General features: G+C 44.8%; 1 protein-coding gene across 1 annotated transcript in view; it reads left to right on the forward strand.

Annotated features, from left to right (window-relative positions):
• The window catches only part of GRM7 (glutamate metabotropic receptor 7), a 402,867-nt gene that overhangs the window by 120,674 nt on the left and 259,020 nt on the right, over positions 1-23,173 (forward strand). Inside the window, exon 2 of the mRNA XM_066596970.1 lies at positions 9,487-9,703. Coding sequence (XP_066453067.1) covers positions 9,487-9,703 — 217 coding nt within the window. The remainder of the gene's footprint in view (positions 1-9,486; positions 9,704-23,173) is intronic.

Consider the following 23,173-nt stretch of genomic DNA (forward strand, 5'->3'; position numbering starts at 1 on the left):
GCCACCTCTAGCTTAGATACAAGATGTGATTCAGACGAGCATGGAGGCTCTAGTACCCTGCTGGGCTATCTCTAGCTTGGATGGAAGATGTGATACGGATGGGCAGGGAGGCTCTAGTACCCCATTGGGCTACCTCTAGCTTGGATGGGAGATGTGATATGGGTGGGCATGAATGCTCTAGAAATCTGTTGGGCCACCTATAGCTTGGATACAAGATGTGATATGAGCAGGCATGGAGGCATACAGATTTGTATGCTGATTTATCAACACATGGAATAAAATGGACAAATCCATTGTCGTGGCTATGGTTGGCATTGCTTCTACTCGGCTCCGACACTCACTGGTTAAAGTCATAGCATCCCATGTCCCCTTTATGCTGCAAACGCCTCAAATCATGTCATCCATCAGTTGTGCCAATAGGATGTGCATGGCAGCTGGTCTGCGCCCAGTTTTCCTGCTCCCAACCAATCCGAGTGTCTCCTAAGCTATTTAAGGCAGCCTCTCCCAATGGAGGGTGCCTTAGCAATTGTTTCCATAATGTTCTATTTCACTGCTGACCGATGTCTCTATACCCAGTTTTCCAATATGTCCTGACCTTAGCTACTACCCTGATCTTGTTCTGACTCTCTGTCTGCCTTTCCATTTATGCAAGAACTCTGCCTGGCCTGACTACTGCGTGTGTTATTGACTACCTCTCTTCCTGCTCCTTCAGTACTGCCCTACATTACCTCTGACCTATCTGTGACAGTTGCCCCTGCACCAAGATTGCCCATGGGGTAATTGCCTGGGAGCCCCTGCAGCTAAGACCAGATCCCGCTTTGAGGGGCTTAAGGGTGAAAACCAGGGGACCCTTGTTGCTGCCCTTAGTAGTTGACCAAAGCCAAATTGGTCAGTGGCACAATGGGTCCGCACCCGCTGCGCATCATCCATTCACCTAAATTCACCAAAAGTGATGCCTGGAAAATACTTGCCCAACTTATCTGATTGGCTGCCAAATGGAGATCCAATATGTAATAATTCTCTCTACCAGTTTAGAGTAACAGAGCAGATGGTTTTTAATATCCTCGTACGATAGGAAAACAAATATTTGCATAATAAAACATAATAACAATAATTATGGAAACAACAATAACAACGTAGCAGATGAATAATTACAATGTAACAGATTAATAATGGCAACAACAGTGATAATAATAAGCTTTTTGTCCCACCTTTTCCAGTAACTCCACATCTCAGGCTTCATGGATCTGTGTCACATAGTGTGTTGGTCCAGGGGTCTGCAGCACTGCATCCTGGTAGCATTACCGAGACCTTAGTGCATCTCATGAGATGGGGATTAGTGGCACAAATCTCAGAGCAGCATCCCAATCCACAGAATCCTCCTCAGACTACCAGATTCTCTGATTTCATTCATCAGCTGAGTACAACAAGCCTGTTAAAGGCAGATTCCCACAGGGACACAATGAGCGGAACAGATGTGCGTCCTATAAATCTGGGGCACTCAGGGCCCTGACACAGCTGTGTAATGATGGCGGCTCCGGCGACACTTTTATGTTTGCCTACACCTGACTTTGAGTTTGAGCGCAATCAATATCCGCCACTTCTATGGGATTTCAGGTTAAATTTACACGGGCAGGAAAATCGTACAAGTCCTGTGCATTTACACAACTCACAGAAAGCATGTGATGTATTCATTTACACGGGTGTTTTCCATCTCGTAGAGATGCGAGACGGGAAAACTGCAGCAGGAAACCCTCCCAATATTTGCTATGGGTGAGTTCAAAATCCCATTGCACTTGCCTGTGCCGCGTTTCATGCAAGTGTGATGACATTTGAATTGTTTTCCTATTGAAGCAATGTAATTTTCACAACGTTTGTGAAAATCGCATGTATTGCAATGCAACGGGATTTTATTGCAAAAACGCATCACACTTGCATAGAAATCACAGTTTTAGGCTTCATTCACATGAGCGTATATCGGCCGCATCTTCACGGCTGGCCGAGATATGATACGCATCTGAGGCATTGGTTTCCAATACATCAGTTCAGATGGGCGTTTTTCCGATGCGTAAAAACCTAGTTCTGGACGTATCTTTTCCGGATGGAATACAGCGGCTGGTCCAATAGACTCCTATGAGAGCTGCTGGAAAAGGGAGGTGGGAGGGAGTTGAGCAGCGTCTCTGTTAAACTCCCTCCCCCTCTCCGCCAATTGCCAGCTGTATGCAATGGGATGGGGTGGGAGATTAGCACACTAGCTCTCGCCCCATTCCACTCTCTCCCATTGTAGACAGCCGGCAAGGGGCGAAGAGGGGGCAGGAGTTTAGAAAACTAGCTCCAGCCCCTTCCCGCCTCCTCCCATTGCAGACAACTAAAAATCACCATAAAAAAACACATGCACTTTTTAAAATGCAGTTGAAAACCATAACTAAAAATGCCACAGGAGAACGGAGCCTTATGGTGCATTTATATTAGCGAGTGCAATATTGGTCATTATTCCCCATGGGAGCAAAAATGCATAGCCTTGCACTTGCATGAAACTCACTTGTACATGTGAGCGTGATGTGTGTTCCCCCCACTCCCACAGAGAAGAGTGGGCGATGATGAAACAGAATCGCCCCAAAATAGAACATCCTGCAATAATTTTATCTCACAGCAACACTGCAGGAGAAAAATCGCCCATGTAAAGCACTGATTGGAAATAATAAGGTATTTTCCTGTGAAATTTCTGTGTAACACACAGAAATCACACGGGATAATCACCCATGTAAATGCACCCTAAATGTGGCCTCAGTCTAAGGCAAAAACACTAGGGCGCATACGCTAAGACGCTGCCCCCAATGGAGCATATTAGCGCAGTACACCTGTTTTCTGTGTATTCGCGTGGTAATGGGTTCTATCTTGCGTATATACGCAGCAAAATAGATCATGCTGTGTTTTTTTTTTGTATTATGTAATTCCGACACGCTAATGTAATCCGAACTGCATAAGTCAATGACATGAAAAGTGGAAGACATACAGAAGTAAAAAACCGATATACACTCTTTGCCAAAAAACCCATCCCCTAGAAGAAGTTAAAGTTTTGCTGCAAAACTCGGCATGCAGTTACATCTTAGGCAGTTATAGTAGATGTGACCTGCAGTCTTATGTAACAGCACAGATAACACAGCGATAACTCCCTGAGTACAGATGATGTAGTAGATGTGATCTGCAGTCCTATAAATTGTATATAAATACACGCTTGTCCAAAACACTCCCGCCCCTAGAAGAAGATGTCGTTTTGCTGCAAAACTCGGCATGCAGTTACATCTCAGGCTGATATACAAATGATTAGAGTTGTGGTGATTAGATGAACGGTCTTATCACCTGAGGCCCTAAAAGTAGTTCCCCTTTGGCCTATAAAAGGCTCTCAGGCCTTGTGTGTAGTGACCTCTTCTTCTTCCGCTTGTGTAGAGCTTGTTGGTCACTAGACGCCTCTACGACGCAGAGAAGAGATGTCACCCCGTTACCAGAGTCTGAGAGGGGCGCATTATTGGGATCTGAGAAGCTGGATGGTCATATCAAGGAATTGTCCCCCACGGGGCCGTTCTGACCAGACTGTTAGGATGTGTTGGGACCAGTGGATGTGTAAGGACGCACAAGGTGACTGGGCTTAGGACCCCCGACAGGCCACCAGTAGAGAGGATCATCCAACAAGCACCAGCAACTCCAACTGTTTCATTGTCAGCCATCCAGAGACAGGTGGCACCATTGTTATAGACCATGTCTGTCTGAGCCTTTCGAGGCACTTGGCTGAAGGACATTTGGTCTCATGGTGCCCATTACATGTACTGCTTTTGACACCCACTGTCATCTCAATTTGCAGTGGTGATGTTAACAAAACTGGATGCTATGGAGTGGAACCTGTGGGTGATCGCCTCAATCCTGCCATTGCTGTGTAGTGGCACACTGCCCCCTGCTGGTGTGATGATCTGAGGTCCATTGCATACGACAATCGGTCACCCCGAGTAGTGGTACGAGGGATCAATGACAGCTCAGCGATATGTTGAGGACATCCTGCAGCCACATGTGTTGAATGCCTTTCAAGAGGCAGCAGGATAATGCTCGGCCGCACACACAAGGGGGTCACAGGAAGCCCCCACAATATTGTCACACTTCCATGGCTGCCCAGATACTAGATTTATCGCCAGTAGAACAGGTATGGGGCCATCTGTGATGCCAACTTCAACACCCTTTGCACAGTCTAGGGGCTCAGTTACAGGAAATGAGGACCAATATGCCGCAGGATACCATATAGAACCTGTATGTCTCTATGTCCGCCAATATCATATCTTGCATCCAAGCTAGAGGTGGTACAACAGGATACTAGAGCCTCCATGCTCATACATATCACATCTTGTATCCAAGCTAGAGGCAGTACAACAGGGTACTAGAGCCTCCATGCCTGCTGGTATCACATCTTGTATCCAACCTAGAGGTGCTATAACAGGATATTAGAGCATCCATGCCCGCCCATATCACATCTTGTATCCAAGCTAGAGGCAAGCTCAAAAGAGTACTAGAGCCTCCATGCCCGCTGGTATCACATCTTGTATCCAACCTAGAGGTGCTATAACAGGGTATTAGAGCATCCATGCCCGCCCATATCACATCTTGTATCCAAGCTAGAGATGCCCCCACAGAGTGCTAGAGCCCCAGCGTTACAATCATACAGAGAAAGTTTGACCCAATAGGAAGAAGCAGAACAGAATCTGTTGGAAAAAACATTGTAGACTATTATGTAATACATTTTAGCCTGTGATGAAGGGGTTAAGCAGGAGAGTGATGGGGAATATGTGCAATGTTTTCAAGTGCGAAGCATCCTGGTATTAGCATAAATTATCAGCCGCTAAGTACGTTGGGTGTCAGAGGCCGGATAAATCTGAGACTCCAGAAGAGACATTGAGCTGCAATGATAACGCTTTCCATAAATGTGAAGCATGAGGAAATCTTCCAAATCCACAGATGACAGCGGACAGAAAGATGAGGCAGACGGCGAGCAACCGACTCCAAAGAGAGGAACATTCTCTATGTGTCACTTATAGCAGCAGCCTGACATTGTGCAGACATACAGAAATCAAAGACTTGCTGCTTCTTATCATCCTGCGATTAGTAATAATGACACAAGGACGGCTGCTATGTTGGGCCCTGAAGAAGGGATGAGCGCCCTGGGAGGTAGCCAACTTCTGTACATTGTGTCAAAGGTTAAAGGGGTTTTACAGCTGTAAATCATTGATGCCCTATCCTTGCGGCAAATGAGGGGCTAAATGGCCAGGATAGGAGGTTTCTCTGCACCTAGTGATTAGAGCAGGAGCCCCGGCTCTTCCTGACATGGGACTCCCATGCCGGCTTTAGGCTCCATTCACAGGGGGCAGTTCGGTTGCATTAAAAACTGCACCAAAAAGTACATTGGTGAAACCGTGTGTGTTTTTACTACGTTTGTAGTAAAATGGGCCAAAAAACACACGTAGTTTTGCAAATGCAATTTTTGGTGCGGTATTTATTGCAACCGAACTGCCCCGTGTGGATGGAGCCTCAGGTCCTTTTACACGAGCCATTTCTCGATTGAACAAGTGAGTGATGTCACCACTAGCTCGTTCGCTCATGCAGATACAGGTAGACACATCATTGCCTAGTTCAAAGGAGTTCATTCAGTATTGTTCAGCCTTCCATATTTGCTGTATAAGGGCTTATTCAGACAGCCGTATATCGGCTCGGTTTTCACGTCGAGCCGATATACGGTGTTCTTGTCTGCGGGGGGGGGGGGGGAAGAAGGAAGAGCCGGGAGCAGGAACTGAGCTCTCGCCCCTTCTCCACCCCTTGCCACTATTTGCAATAGGAGGTGGCGGAGCTAAGTGATGGCGCTTAGCTCCGCCCCTGCCCCTCCCATTGCAAATAGTGGTGAGGGGCGGGGAAGGGGCGGGAGCTCAGTTCCTGCTCCTGGCTCTTCCATCCTCTCCCCCTGCAAACAAGGACACCGTATATCGGCTCAGCGTAAAAACGCAGCCGATATACGGTCATCTGAATAAGCCCTAAGTGAATGAGAATGACTGAACGAGGGCCGTTTATACCGAATAAATGAGCCAAGGATTATTTTTACGCCTGCATAAATGAATTACGAGTAAAAAGTGAGCAATTTTCATTCGTCAGTCAGTCGTTCACTCGCGTTTGAGACTGAACGATCATCCTTCACTTTCACTCATTTGAATGATTTTTTTTTAGCAAGATCTTTCCATCTAAAAGCACTGTTATAGGAAAAAACAATGGTTTTCCTCCAGACTTCCACTGTCCGGCTCCAAATTAATTATAATGAGCAGGAGCATGCATGCAAGGTAACTGAGTCTGACTCTATGTTGGTCAACAATCAGTACACTTCTCATTTATTATTATCATCACGGTACAGATATAGTGGAAATGACGCATCAGCAAGAGTACATGCCCCCTAGAATCATGAGAACTTATGATTCGCTTAGCATGTAATAACTCTAACGATTAACATATGTTAACGCCTTAAGGTGTATGTTGCTGCTAACACGTAATTTCTAGAAAACACAACCAGAATAGACTCATTAATATCCCTGCCCGGAACAAGGAATCCAAAGGAGTCGGTCCCAAGGCTCTAAGACAGCTTTTTTCCTAGGAAAGGTATGGAGGAGGTTATAACAACATCTTACTTGCACATACCAACATATAATATTGAGCACGTTAACCACTAAACTCCCAGCTATTTACTAAGAAGGTAGGTATACAAATATACATATATACACACACACGTGTTTGCCTATGCTGATGTGAGAAGCATATGATAGCATATATAATAGAATATATATATATTATTACCATAGCAGCACCTTAGAAATAGTTAAAGTATCCCTTTTCGGACAAAAGAGGCTTAGGCAGGATGGAATTTTTAGGGGTAAGTGCTCTTCAATGTAATCTGTGACTAGTAAAATAAAGATACGTGCGGTACTTCTGTTGCTTGTAATTTGTAGAGAACAATTGGAGATGCCCCTGAGGTGTCCCCATGAGAATGCAGCGTTGCAATTCACGGGCCATAAGTACCAAACACGGGGGAACGTCTCGTGAAAAATGTGCTCAGTCTTATACCACCTGAGTATATATATGGATGCTGCGGACATCCTCTCTGCGTTCCTTCACTCTGCAGAATTTCTCTAGAGATTGTCCATAGATATAACATATCTATTAGGCCTCTTTCACACAGGGGCGATGCATTTTTTGACTGCCCGCATCGCGGAGTTTCTCCATTGTTTTCAGTATGAGATTTTGCATCGTATCACATGCACCTGTAGCACGTGGTGCGATGCTGCCGCCGGCCCCATTAAAACAATTAGCGCTGCGATGCGAGAGCACGCTCCAAGATAGAACATGCTGCAATCTGTTTTCTGCATAGCATCGCATGGCGGTGCCATAGAGGAAAACATTGCTTATGTGTATGACGCCAATTAAAAGAATGGGGTTTATATTTGTGTCTGGCAACGCACAAATCTCGCGATTTTGACGTCCGTCTGAAGGCAGCCTCAGGCTCCATTCACATGGGGCAGTTCAGTTGCCATAAAAACTGCACCAAAAATTGCATTTGTAAAACAGCGTGCGTTTTTTTGCCACATTTTACTACAAACACAGTAAAAATACAAATGGTTTCACCAATGCACTATTTGTTGAAACCGAACCGCCCCGTGAGAATGGAGCCTAAAGGCGCCTTCACACTGGTGAGAAAACCGCGCAAGATCTGTCTGTTGTGAGATGCACAAATATGAAACCCATTATAATAATGTGACATCTCCTGTAATTCCTCAGAAGACAGAAGTTCAAACTTTGTGTCGGTTGATATCACTTTAAATGAATATGTAAGTTACTGCAAACCGCGCTGTGCTGCCTCTACCGTCACTAGACTGACAGCGCGGATCAATCACTGGGCGGACGGCAGGATCACAGACAGACACATTCATAAAGAGCGCAAGATTTTGACATTTTAATGATATCTAACGACGGCCGGGACCGGGTGCGGAACGAGAGCGCCATAAAGAGACAATATTAGTGACACATTTATAGACGCGGTACAGCCATTTTATTATTTCACTACAGGATTATAAGAGCTGAGAGCGAAGAAATGTCAGCGCTAATTGTGTATACCGAGGAGCAGACATCCTAAAACTGGCCCCCAACACATCCAATGTGTGCTGCGTGTGTGATGTATAATAACTTCACCAGCAGAATAGTGAGTGCAGCTCTGGAGAATAATGCAAGATATAACTCAGGATCAGTACAGGATAAGTAATGTATGTACACAGTGACTCCACCAGCAGAATAGTGAGTACAGCTCTGGAGTATAATACAAGATGTAACTCAGGATCAGTACAGGATAAGTAATGTATGTACACAGTGACTCCACCAGCAGAATAGTGAGTGCAGCTCTGGAGTATAGTACAAGATATAACTCAGGATCAGTACAGGATAAGTAATATATGTACACAGTGACTCCACCAGCGGAACAGTGAGTGCAGCTCTAGAGTATAATACAGGATGGAACTCAGGGTCAGTATATAATAAGAAATGTATGTACACAGTGACTCTGCTATTTATGTAGATTAGTTCTATATGTAACCTATAGCATGGTGCTCAGTTGTGATGTGGACCTTAAGGCTAAAGCCAGTACTGCATGAGCTAACACGTTGGATAGGCTCCGACAGCAGAGAGGCTGGCAATATACAGTAAGAGGACGGACGTCTTTCAATATCGGAGCTGTACAGCCTTCAATCATAATGTCTTAAGACGTCAGACAGTGGATTGGAAAGGGTTAATGCTGTGATGACTTATCTATAGAGTCAGGATATTTAGATACTCTTGCGTTATGCAGCATTGCAGTTCTTTCCAATTTCTGTACATTTTTGCTATTCACGTAGCCTTCGCTTTAAGCCTTGGACTTAGAATGATGTGTGTAATATACCGTGGCTGCCATTGAGCTCCTTTGCGCGGCGCTCCTGAGCATTGTTGATACATTTCACTTGGCATCTTCACAAAATTACAAAATAACACTCCAATTCGTGCTTATGGCGTCTCTCATGAATGGTAAATTATCATGAAATAGGAGAACATAATACGCTATGGAGATGTGGAGTAGATTGGAGTGCCGGCCGACTGTAGATCTATCACAGGGAGAGCCGAGGTCTGAAATTACCCGCCCAGGGTCTGTTCTCACACAATCTCGCCTCCATCTCATCTTCTGCTTATCATCTCTGTGGTTTCTCCTTCCTCTTCCAGAGGCACATCGTTCATCACTGACAGAACCTGAAATAATTGGACCCCATTACTTACTCGCCTATCACTGCTTTACTCGGCAGATTGAGAGACCTGTATGTTCCGATGAGTTTTTAGGAATCTCTTGTGTTCTTGGTTATTATTGATCTCTTCTTCCTTTTCTCCCGGCAGATCCCGCAGATCAGTTATGGCTCCACGGCACCTGAGCTGAGCGATGATCGCCGCTATGACTTCTTCTCTAGGGTGGTTCCCCCAGATTCCTTCCAGGCTCAGGCCATGGTGGACATCGTCAAGGCAATGGGATGGAATTACGTGTCCACGCTGGCGTCAGAAGGAAGTTATGGGGAGAAAGGGGTGGAGTCATTCATGCAAATTTCCAGAGAAGAAGGTAAGAAGCAACTAATCCATAATAACCTTGAGGTGACTGAGGTCCTTTTAAATTAGCGGTCACTGGTTGGATTGCAATGGCCACAGCTTCCAATGTCTCTAGTATGAATATGTGCCATCTAAAAAATCTTTGTCATGCAAATTATTTTTGATTGAACATTTTTATTTGCAGTTTTCCTCCCAGTATCATCTTCTGAGTACTTCAGTCACTTTTTAGTAATGTTTAGTCACTTTGTAAGGACTTTGCATTACTGATCATAAATTGCATCAGATCCAAAGCTGCATATATTGTACAGCCCTAAAGACTGCTGTCTAAATCAATCTATGCTGTGCTGATGGATATACCCCCAATAGCTTAGCTGGGATCCCATAATGCACTGCACTCTGCTATGCTCTCTTCTGTAATCTTTCTATTAGTGTTTAGTGCCAATCAGACTACTCAGGATTCAAATCAACAGAGCATTCCCTTTATAATCACTGAAATATGGAATTTTGGGGCCTGTGTAACAGGCTTTGTAGCCCCCCACATTTAGTTTCTTAATTGTACAGACTCTGGTGGTCTAAAGGCCCATTAACACGGAACGGTGATTGCTCAAAAATCGCTAAAAAGCGATTGTTTGAGTGATTATCATTGCGTCTAAACGCACATCCATCTTGCACTTTTAGTGCACTGCTAGCTGATCGTTAAATTCAGGCCAACCTAAAAATTGTCGTTTGGCATTATTAGGCAGTGAAAGGGGCTTTTGTGCATTTCTTGGTGGTCTATGGTAGTGACAGGGGGTAGTTGTATGTTCATTGATAGTCTAAAGCAGTGAAAATGGGTAATCGCACATTTCATGATGGTCTATGGAAGTGAAAGTGGTTAATTTCACACTCCTTTGTTGTTTAGGATAGTGAAAGAGTTAATTGTATATTGCCTGGTGGTCTAAGGCAGTAAAGGTGGTTAATTCTGCATTACTTGGTGGCCTAGAGAAGTGAAAGGGTTAGTTGCACATTTTTGGCAGTGAAAGGGGGTCTAGGTTAAAAAAAAGATTTAATATTACAGTACATCCCATGGTGGTCTATCACAGTGAAATTAATTGTCAATTGTACGGTACATTCCCTGGTGGTCCAGGGTAGTGAAAGGGTTATTTGCACAGTAGATTCTTTGGGCGTCTAGCATAGTTAAAGGGGTTAATTTTACATTGTGTAGTTCATTTCCTGGTGGTTTATGGTAGTGAAAAGGGTGAGTTTTTCATTCCCCGGTGGTCTAGTGTAGTAAAAGGGTTAATTGTACAGTACATTCACTAGGGTAGTGAAAGGGGCTACTTTTACATTCCTTGTTGGTCTAGGGTAGCAAAAAAGTTAATTTCACAGTTCCTTACCTGGCGGTCTAGGGTAGTGAAGAGTTAATTGTATGATCCATTTCCTGGTGGTCTATGCAAGTGAATTGGTTAATTGCACAGCCCATTCTCTAGTTTTCTAGAGCAGTGAAGAGATCAAAAATCCAGGCCACTCTATCCTCCATCATTCCTGAAATGCATGCCCTGGGCAGTTGCCAGGTCTGCCCCCCTGAAGCATTCGCTGGGCAGTACAGCAACCTTATAGAAGCCCAGAATTAGCCTCCTGCAAGCACATTAGCACAATGCCGTCTCCACCGCTTCTATGCCGTATACACAAGGGCCATAAAGCAGGCAGTAATATTTGTGAATGATGATATTTTCCAAGTTGTACAGCACGGTAAGTGCAGTTCATGTGCCAGGGCAGACAGCCTGAGGGTCCATGTGTGTAGGCAACCCACACAGCCGTGCAGTATAACCGCCAGGGTCAGATCTCCAGCGACAACCCCCCCCCCTCCTCCAATAGTAAGGAGAGACTCTGAATATTACATGCTCATATGATGAGCTGATGGAGTGCAGCCATACACTGAATACAAGGATAAAGCCCATTATATCCCACCCTTGAGATGTTAAAGGCGCAGGAGCCTGCAGCCACCATGCAGCCTGCTTTGCATTCATCACTCTGCCTGTAGTGCTGAAGAAAACACGGCATGCTTAATGATCATGTCTCTCCTGCACCGACCAACCATCTCTCTCCTCCACCCTGTTAATAATGTAACGAGCCTGTGCTCTCAGCCTCCAGCAAAACTCTGAGCCTCTGGTTGCACTGACTTCAAATGGTAGACTTGTGCTTTTAGACGCCGCATCTCCGATACAGAGAAAGCATGGCTGCCTGCTATAAGCGTGCAGAGCTGAGAGAGTCGGATAACAGCCCCGGTGTGGATCTGTCTTAGTCGTATCGATTGAGTGAGGAAGGATAACGGGCCGTGTCAAACTTGGCTGAATTCTATGTTTTAATAGTACTGCAGGGCCTTAAAAATCCACTCCGCTGTGCTGGAGAGGCGCCACCGTGCCACAGATACGTCCAATTAGAAAGCGCAATGTGCACGGAAATAAACAAAATAGTCTGAAAACTCTCAACCGAGCTACAGCAAGCTGCTGTCTAAAAGTTATAAAGGTCGCATGGAGAATAGAAAGTAATGGGCATAGTAATGCCCAGAAATGGCAGCAAAGTGTATGGCACTGGGGGGCTGCTAACCACCCCAGGCAGCAGAACAGAGACGTAACTCCCCTCCACAACCACTAAATGCCTTTTACATAGAGGAGCTCCAGTGCTAAATATGGGCCAGCTTCCCTTCCCTATATTTACAGCACCCAATGGGTCCATGGGGGTCAGGTTGGGTGTGACTGTAACTCTCTATAGAAGTACTTTGCTGCCTGTGACTCTCCAGTTGATGTAAACCTACAAATCTGAGCAAGCTGTGATAGCCTGAAGCTGTCAAGGCATGTTGGGAATTGTAGTCCTACAAGAAATGGAGACCTACAGGTTGAACATGACTGCTCCGTACCGTGCAGAATACTTCACACTCCACTAGTAACAAATCTGCAGCAGATTAACAGAAATGAATCCATGTGTCTGTTTTGTTACAATTTAGGGTGATAGAGAGTCAAACTGAACCACAATAGCTGAGTATAGTAACAGGAGGGGCACGTGGTGGGTATCCTGCGCTGTATAGTAGGGCTGGTATGAGGAAGGGGGCAGAGGTAATCATCCATGGAGAACCAGCTCAATAAATGCCTCTGCTATAAGGCAAATGATAACTGCTGCGCACAAAGGGCTGGGGGATTATATGAATGGGCATAACTGGGCATAATGGGGCATTACACTACTGAACACCATTGAGTAGGGCATTATATCACTAATTGGGCACCAGTGACTAGGGCATTATACCACTATGTACCAATGAGTGGGGCATTAAATAACTGGTCACCAATAACTAGGTAAAGGTAATGGAATGACCCCTGTGTCCCTATAATGTAATGAGAGTCCCCTTGTGCAACTATAAAGTAATACGAGCCCCCTTGTACCCCTATAAAGTGATACAAGCCCCCCTATGCCTCTATAAAGTGATACAAGACTCCTTTACTCCTATTAAATGATACAAGCCCTCCTGCGCTCCTATAAAGTAATATGAGCCCCCTTGTACTCTAAAAAGTTATACAAGCCCTTTATACTCCTATAAAGTAATACAATCCCCCTGCGCCCTCTATAAAGTAATGTGAGCCCTCCTGTACCCCTATAAAGTAATATAGTTCCCCCTTATCTCTCGGCCTCATATCCGGGTCTGGACGAACAGTAGGATTAGAAGACAAGAGCTTCCGGTTTCCACACACAGTGCTGTGCTCATGCTGCCATCAGCCCGAAGGACGGTTCCTCCGCCCTCTACTGTTCAGTATGTGCTAAACACGAACATCAGGTGAAGAACCCATCCTACGCTCTGAACTCATAACCTAATGGCAGCATAAGCTAAGCACTGTTTGTGGAATCCGGAGGCTCTTTGTCTTCTAACCTTAATGCTTGGCCAGATGTGATGCACAGAGAGACAGATAATGTTAATAGTAAGGGGGGCCTTTGAGCCCCCCTAGCTTAGGGGCCCAGTCACAGTTGCAACTGCTGAAACCCCTATAGCTACGCCACTGATATAATACAATGTAACAGAATTACATAATATCTCAGGGTACTTACTAATAGAAATAAAGGAGCAAAGGAATTCTCTGATTTCTGGAGTTGTGGTTTTCCTTTAAATGCCAAAACATGCCACTAAGAGAATGGGTACGCTGGCCATGTCTATTATAGTAGAAGTACATTAAAGGCAATGCACCATCCGGTGGAGCCCTGGGGTGTCTTCACTTCTGGATACTATAGTCAGCATATTTTATCCACTTCTATATAGCTTTATAGTCTGGAGAGTAATGGCCATAGCCGACGTCACCCCCCAACCCTGTCATTTGTCACTTGCAGTCCGTCCTTCCTGGCAGGTCCCACTGGAACAGTAATAGAAAGCTCCTTCCCTGATCTGTCATACAGCAGCTTGTTAGCAGTTATTATTCATCAGTCCAGCGAATAAGTTTACGGCCCTTCAGAGTTGTGGCCGCTGCTGACCTTGTGAGTAGTAAAACTCCGGAAAATGACACTTGCAAGTTTGATGGTTCCATTGTTCTTTCAGTGACAGCAGGCTGGTGCAGGCTGCAGGGACTCCATCACTGTCCACTGTGCTGGCAGCTAGGAGACAGCCCTGTTTAACCCTTCATTATAAATCAGTGCTGTAGGTCTTGCACTGAATGGCCACTTTATTAGAGACCCTCTTTTGACCGCTGGAGTCTTGCCTTTCTTTTTCTCTTATACACAATGGTGCTGGAACTGGTCATCTGCTGTAATAGCCTATCCAGCAAGTTGTGCATTCTGACACGTTAGGTGGAGCACCAACATTATATTCAACTGCTCCTGACTGTGCAGCGCCTGTTGGCTAGAATGATTCCTGACATCCTCCTCTGACCCCTTTCAGTGACGAGTTGTCTCTGACCACGGGATCCCTTTTATGTTTTTCCTCGATCATGCTATTTTTAGTATATTCTCCAAACTGATACACGAGAAAACCCCGTGAGGTAGGCAGTGAAATCCTGGCCCCGGCTAGTCTAGCACCGATGACCAGGCCTCGTTAGAAGTCACTCAGATCTCTGGATTTTCCCATCTAATGTGGATTCCCACTGAAACTGATCCACGGAAAACTTGTCATGTGATTTTATGCTGCGCTCTGGGGCCACGGGGATAATTTTCATACAGGGAAGCACCAATCATGAGAGGGCCGGGAGCTCTAATAAAGGGCTGGGGGCTCTAATAAAAAGACAGGGCTCCAATAAAGGGCTGGGGGCTCAAATAAAGGGTTAATACGGTGTATATAGCAAAGCTTTAAAAAAGATGATCAATCAATATTTTAGTGTTGAGTGAACTTTTGAAAAGTTCAGTTCTGCCGGTTTGACAAACTTCGACAAAACTGCATTGAGTTTGTATGTGCTCCCTATGTTTCATAATAATCACCTTTATTAATCAGGCACATACATATTTACATCACTTGATATTTTCTATCCCCATTGGGGCTCACAATCTGTATTTACCTAATAGTATGTTTTTAGAGTGTGGAGGAAATCCAGACAAACATGGGGAGAACATCAAAAACTCCATGCAGATGCTGTCCTTGGTTAGATTAGAACCCAGTGCTGCATGGCAACAGTGCTAACTGCCACCTTCTTTTAATGTGTGCAGCTAGGATGATCCACCAGAAGGTTGGGGTTCACTTTAAACTGAACCTTTAACAGCTTACTGGTGCAGTTTACTCAACTTGCATTACTATTACAGCTGTCGACCAGTCCAATGTAAATAAAGACTATTCATTGTATCATGAAAAATTCAGCAACTTTCTAATAGATTTTATGTTCTCATTTCTCACTCTTTTTAAGATTGCTGCTTTCTGTCAGTGAAGGGAAATAAACCCTTTAAGCTTTAAACTCTGCAGTGTATTATAAGAGCAATTATAAATTCACAGGTTCAAGTCCCGTACAGGAACATAAAAATGTAAAAAAAAAAAAAACCTAAATATAAATGTTAAAAAAACGCATATAAAAATATAGTAAAAGGAACACATTTTGAGCACTTTCTCCTCCTTGTTTAAAAAAATGAATGTAAAAAATTAAATACCCACATATTTTGTTTCATCACATCTGTAATAACTAGTGCAAATAAATTAAACACACTTTTTATCCTGAACAAGAAACACCATAAAAATGTTAAAGAATTGAGCCAAACTGCTTTTTTGTTCATTTTGTCTCCAACATAAACGCAATAAAAGTGATAAAAAAGCCTATATTTACTCAAAAATAGTACCAAAAAAACACAACTCATCACACAAAAAACAAGCCCTCAAAGATAGAAATTATACAAGTGTTGGAACTTTGAATGCAGTGATCCAAAAAAAAAAAATATTTTCAAAAAAAGGGTTTTCGTTGTGCAAAATAGAAACCTAAAAAAATATTTAATTTTGTTATTTTTCTAATAGAAAAAAACTATTTATGTTGTACGATTAATGCTGTAAAGAAAAAAAAACAATGGCAGAATTGAGGTGTTTTTACTCCCTGCTCTCCAAAAAAATGAATAAAAGTTTTAAAAAACATTATATCTACCAAAAAATGATACTAATAAAAACTACAGCTCGCCACGCAAAAAACAAGCCCTCCTACGGCCATGTTGACGGAAAAATAAAAGAGCTATAGGTTTTGAAAAGTGGAGAAGAAAATCCTCCAAAGTTTTTCTGCCTTTATGGCCAAAATAGTCTGCGCCACTAAGGGGTTAATAGCAAAGAAAGATAAATAAAGATAGCTTCAGAGTATTTTTATGTAGTCCAGAGCCAGGAGCCAAGTGGTAGTATCGTGGCTGTGTGACTGGTATGTAATTCTATCTACAGCTGCCAAGAGCGAAAGAGCTACATAGTATTGACATTGACTCTGGTGCCAAGCTTCAGTGATGCCATGGCATCCTTGATGTATTACTATGTACAGCCCAAAGAGCTCAAGAGCCATATGGTGTCAAGTGACCCTGGTGCCAAGCTGCCAAGCCAAGCAGCAATTAATGCGTAATTTTATTTGCAGCTTCCAATGTCTATGGAGCTACATGAGGGGAGGGGGGTCTTTCAGCCCCCTGAGACTCCAAGAACCTATAGTGTGGCCCTATGTCATCTCTATGCACCCCTATCAGAGATGCTCAGTATCAATATACGAGTCACCTTCTATCAGATCCATTACCAGACCACTACAAGCAGAGATCTATCGATCATAATGTCACAGTATAGAAGATTGACGACACTTAATTACCTCTGACCACAAGGCATTTAATGCAAATAGCCCCGGTGGACTGTAGTTGCAGGTTAACCCCTTGTACTTTAAGATTTTTCTCAGTTTTTCTTGGTATGAAATGTAATATATTAATTCAGGCACAGGATGAAGGAGAACATAAGTATCAGAGCACTTAAAGAGCGTATGAGATTAGAAAAACATGGCCTCAGTAACAGCGCCTTTCCTGTCCATTGACTGCATTGGATTCCAATGCATTCGTTCAGATGGGTGATTTCTTGTGCATAAAATCGGCCGGTCGGAAAAGATAGCACATATGCTGCGGATTCCGGACAGCCGCTTTTACGTGTTGCCAGAAAAGTGTTGCCTTATCTTTTGGTTGCGATCAGCCAGCAGCATTCATAGAAGCCTATGGCAGTTGCCAACACGAGGAGGAGGAGAGAGGGGGAGGGACTTTAGTAGTGCTTAGCGCTGCTAAACTCCCTCCCACCTCCCTCTTCCTCCCTTTGCCGGCAGCTTCATAGGCTTCTATGGAAGCGTCTATTGCCGCGATCTTCTGGCAAAGCATCGGTAAACTCTCTCCTCCTAGCCAATAGAATTCCGGGCTGTGACGTATATATGCTGAACACGGCCGTGTGTGTGGGCAAAAAACCGCAAGATTTAGATGCAACTTGGTTGCGTCTTTCTCTCATTCATGTTATTTTTGACCGCGATGCGGGGGTGGGGGGCGGAAATCGCAACACTCGTGTGAAAGAGGCCTAAGGGTGTAGCATCATTGTAGGCATGCTTGGTTCTCTGTTGTCCCAGTCGTACCATCAGCCTTGTAGGAGGACTTTTGCTGTGCCCGATGCACCATGAACCGTGCAGCAGATAAGATGTTGTGTAGTAGGACTCTTGGTCTGTTAGCTGCAGCACCGGCCCCAAGGAGGGGCACGGCCATTCTTTGCCAGCTGCATTATGAACCATGTAATAGTTTACTTTGGGTAAATAACTATTGCTAGCCTCCATCAAGAAGCTTTTTCAGTAGGGCTTGATAATAACCATTAGGTGCCAGGTGTACTAAGCACCGTGTAGGGAATGGGGTTAACTTGTGTTAAAGTAATCAGCTGCTTTTAGGTATGATTCAAGGGGTATCGAAGCCTCATCAGTCAGGTCTGCCCAATTCAGCGGTGCATCGGGGGAGAATACACGTGAAACAGTCAAGTGATGTCTCCAATCTCTTCTGAAGTGTTTTATTATTGCATCGTTTATATAGCAGAATGTCTAACACTTGTCAGAATGTGATCAGGGGCTGCTTCACCCACTCAACAACCAAATGAAATATAATAAGCATTTCATAGTGAATCATTGTAGGTTTACAACCTTGTGCACATGCATGCATCTTATAGCTTGTAGAGACAGAAAATTCCTTTACAAATTGTTCAATTAGAAGAAAAAAATAATCCTTGAAAAAGTACATAAACGAGAAAGAACGTCAATATATCTAGAAGCACAAACACAAGGACATTTGTTCATAAGAAGAACACATTATTAATATAAATTGTATTTTTCCACTGCTGCTTTGTGAATTGTGATGCCACAGAAAGAGTGATGTATTTAACCCTATTCTCAAGTTACTCCCACATTTTCCCCTTGTTCGTTTATATGTATATATCATTACTGACCAAGGTATGTCCCTCTAAGCTAATTACAGAAGGGAGGACTTTTATTCTTCACCATATAAAAACTAATCCCTAGTCTAGACTTGTCTTCAACCCAATCCCCAGTCCAGTAATACTTAAGGCCTTATTCCCACGATTGCCCAAAAATCACGACCACCTGAAGCATTGAAATGGAATGTATACATTCAGATGTACAGTTTTTGGTCATGTAAAAATAGCACATTGGTGACCGTTTTTGGTGGCCGATTTTATACGCTGTGTCAAATGATAGGTCTTGCCCTATCTTTTGCCGAGATACACTAGAAGCTCCCATAGACTTCTATGGAAGTGGGGGGGAAAGGGGGGGGGGGGCTGGCTCTATTTAAGCATTAGTAGTCATTCTGAGGATTTCTGAAAATTGATGGATTTCCATGCTGCAGTGTATTTTTTGCCGATATGCAGCAGCCGCCCGTGTGAACGGCAGAAAATACGTGGATATATATCGTGACTTGATCACAGCAATTCTTCAAGCATGCGATTTTACGGTGCGTACGGGCGAACATAAAACCTTATATGGTCATTTGAAAGAACCCTAAGGGCTCTTTCACACAAGCATATATCGGCCGCCGGTATACACTACCATCTGATGCATTGGACTCTAATGCATGAGTTCAGATGAGCGTATTCCCATGGCGTGAAAGCTTTTATGCCGGGCAGGAAAGATAGTCCTGGAACTATCTTTTTGGCCGGAATATGTTGGCCGCTGCATAGACTCCTATGGGAGCCAATGACCGTGGCCGAAGAAGGGAGGTGGGAGGGAGTTTAGCAGCATGGCTGCTAAACTCCCTTCCCCTTCCCTCCTCCTCTCAGCCTCTTGCCAGCTGTTTGCAACGGGAGGGGCGGAGATAAATGCTAAGCTCCCGCTCCCTCCCATTGCTGGCTGCCGACAAGGGACGGAGAGGGAGTGGGAGCTTGGTACACTAGCGACTGCCTCCTCCCTTTACCGAGAGCCGGAGAAGGGGCAGAAAAGGGGAAGGCAGTTTAACAGAGCCAAAACAGCCTCCCCCTGCCCGATGGGAATCTGGGCTTGGCGTATATGCACCGGGCTTGGGCCATCTGAATGGGCGCAAAAACGGCAGATTTGTCTGTCTGTTCAAGCGTTTTTACAGCGTCAGCGGGTGCACCTAAAAATGCCTACACCCCTGTGCTCTACTAAGGGCTCTTTCACATGAGCGTATATCGGCTGCCGTTTTCACGGCCGGCAGATATACGCTACGATCTGATGCATTGGATTCCAATGCATCAGATCACATTGCTGTATTTCTGTGGCGTAAAAGTGCCCGGCTGGCCAATATAGCAGCGGGCGCTTTCACACCGGGCCGAAAAGATAGTCCTAGAACTATCTTTTTGGTCGGAATACGTCGGCCGCTGCATGGGCTCCGTGACTGCTAAACTTACTCTCTCTTTTCTCCTCCTCTCTTCTTCCCTTTCGGGTGTTTGCAATGGAAGGGGGTGGAGCTAAGCTCTGCCCCTCCCATTGCTGGCTCTGAACAAGGGGCGGGTGCTTAGCTCCACCCCTGTGCCGCCCACTCCCACTGCAAACAACCTGGAGGGAAGGAGAGAGGAGGTGAGTCGGCGAGGCAGAGGGAAGGGGAGGCAATGGCATTGTGACCTCTCGGCGTATATGCCGTCTAAACCATCGCACAAACTTTAGATTTATGCACCTGTTCACAATTTTTCATGGCTGCGGCGGGCACATGTAAAAATGCCTACGGTTGTGTGAAAGAGGCCTACGGTTGTGGAAAGTTTTTGCAGGTGTGGGGTGCATGTGATTGGTTGGTCATAAGTATCATCATATGCCCGTTGTCTAAGACTCACTACCCTGGTAATTGTCTTAGTTTCTGGTTTGCAAGCTTTAAACATATAAGATATGCAACACATTGGCAACCTACACACAACAGCAGTATTTACAGCTTATATGATTCCCATGATCCATCCCCCAATAGTTTTAAACCAATTGGCAGGATCGAACATGGAGAATGTATCGCTCTACCAGGAGTCTTGCTTCTGTTCATCTTTCTTCAACCACTTATTTCCTATTTCCTCAATTACCTGTATACTTGCTTTGATCTACATATTACCTTTGGGGTCTGTATAGTGGCAACAGGTGGGTCCAATTATGTGACCCATTGCACCCTGGGCAGCAGTAAGGTAATCAAGTACTATTGTAGGTTGGTTAGTGACTACAATTATCTGGGACAGTGCCACATTTATCTGCCTGTTCACGGCCCTGACGGAATATCGCTAGCGATATTCCGCCGAGGGGGAAGAGGGGAAAGCACTGACAGGTCTCTGCGATGAGCCTATCTAATAGTTAGGCTCACTGCAGAGAATTGCGGCAAATTGTGGCGTGCCGCAATTTGAATTGCTATGATTCTTTGCTCGTGGATGTCAGGCTGCGCTTTCCATAGTTAGCTTATGGAATTTATTTATGGATTTATGGCCGCGGATCTCGCAATGAAAACTCACCCGTGGACAGGCAGCCTTAGGCCGCCTGCACACAAGCGGAAATCCCGCGGCGGGATTTCCCGCGGGATTTCCGCCGCTCAAAGCCTGCATAGGAGTGCATTACAATACGCACTCCTATGCAGACGGCCGGCAAACAAACCGCGGCATGTTTTATTTTTGTGCGGGGCTCGCAGAGCCTCGCACAGAAACGTCACTCACCCGGCCACCGGCTTCCGTCTGCGCATGCGCCGGCTGCCGGCACATGAAAGAGCCGGGGCCGCCGGGCGCGGGTGAGTACGTGCTCGTCTCTGCAGGCGCTCGGGTCGGGTCTCGCGGCGAGAATTCTCGCCGCCGGATCCGACCCGCTCGTCTGCAGGTGGCCTTACACAGCGAATATCTGGTTGTCTATATACTTTATTGCCTGCACTAATTTGTTCCACAATTGCAGAAACATTGGGACAAAGAACAGGGTGCTAAAACCTTATTTGCCATAGGCATTACATGGGGTTTACAATTCCATCTGCGCTCATCATCTGCTGATCTTTGAAAGAAGACGTATCTAGGAATACTCGTAAGAGAAACCATGATGTGGAAGTATAAATGTGTCAGGTGTAAGTCGAGCAAGGGTGCACAGGCCTGTTTTACCTTGCGGGAGCCACTCATAGGCTTCATGTCCACTCACAATGTAGATGCTTGGTGGGAGTACAGGAATAGAGTTATTGAGGACTTCTGCCAAGCACACTGCCTAAACAGCTTCCAATGCTTTCCCTTGGTTTTCAGAAGTATGACGTCCAATATTACAGAGAGGAAATAGTTGGCGCAATATCTGTATATTCCTATACTGGCTGGTACTCAGACATCCAGAGCAATAGAAGCGATTTATTTTAAGTCCAGGACTAACACTTTTTTGCAATGACCAGCATGTATCCGGGTGTCTTTTCCTTCTATCTTGACTGAAGTAGCGGTTGTCAGCTGTATTGGGTACGGGTCCGTCAGATCTAGGCTCCAGGCTTTTTCTCACTTGCCTTTTGAGGACCACCCAGTTGCCTGGAAGTAGTTTGTCACCTTTCTTTTGAGTCTGTACCTGGAATTAAATAGAACAAATGTCTATGAGCGGCTGCTAACTATTTGTATAGTCCCTTCACATAGGATGTGAGGTCTCCACTATGCCTGCAATTTCTGAGGAAAGTATAAGCCTGTTACAGGGGCTCTACCGAACAGGACCTCATAGGGGGATAGCTTGGTCTTTGTATTAGGTGTGCTTATCACTGAATAGAGAGCAGAGGGAAGACATTCTAGGCATGGTTTTCCTGTCTCTTCTATGGCTTTCTGTATTTTAACTTGAAAGTGCCATTCAGTCTCTCTACCTTGCCAATGCTTTGTGGATGGTATATGGAAGGCTTAAGTGACTCCTAAGCTTGTAGGATCTCCTAAAGTATCTGGCCAGTAAAATGTGTACCTCTATCACTTTCTATGAACTCTGGTACACCATATTTTCAGGTTACTTAATTCAGTAACCTCTTAGTTGTAGTCTTGGTGTTAACGTTTTTTCACAGGACACACCTGCCACCCTAGGAAGAGGTCTATGCAAACTAACACAAACTTAGGTAGCTGTATGTACTCAATTTGTAGTGGCTGCAACCAGTAGTCTGGCCTTGAAATGCAGTGAGGAGGTACTTTGGAACTTATCCTGGTTTGTCTCGGGCATATGTCATGGATTCCTGCACAAACCTGTTTGCAGCATTGTTGAACCCTGGGGCAATCCAAGCAGAAGTCCCTACACCACACATTACCTCCTTTGACAGATATGTTGGTCCATGGCTCAAATGTGATACCATAGAGTAAAGCATTCAGGGAAGGCACAGGTGTTTAACTTTCCATCCAGTTCTACGCCTTTTTAGTGCCACTCCTTCCTATCACCTGTAGAGGCTTGAGCCTGCAGATGGGACAACAAAGATATATCCACACTTGATTCACTTTCAACCAGTTAGATGTCTTATTTATCTAGTGGGAGTACGGCTACCGCTTTGGCCGCGCATCTACCTTTCAATTTCCCAGAGCTTTTGGAGTCCTTTCCTAGATGTGAGCCTGGACTTTGAT

This window comes from Eleutherodactylus coqui, chromosome 3 (genome assembly GCF_035609145.1).
Source record: "Eleutherodactylus coqui strain aEleCoq1 chromosome 3, aEleCoq1.hap1, whole genome shotgun sequence".
In the NCBI taxonomy this organism is placed as follows: Eukaryota; Metazoa; Chordata; class Amphibia; order Anura; family Eleutherodactylidae; genus Eleutherodactylus; species Eleutherodactylus coqui.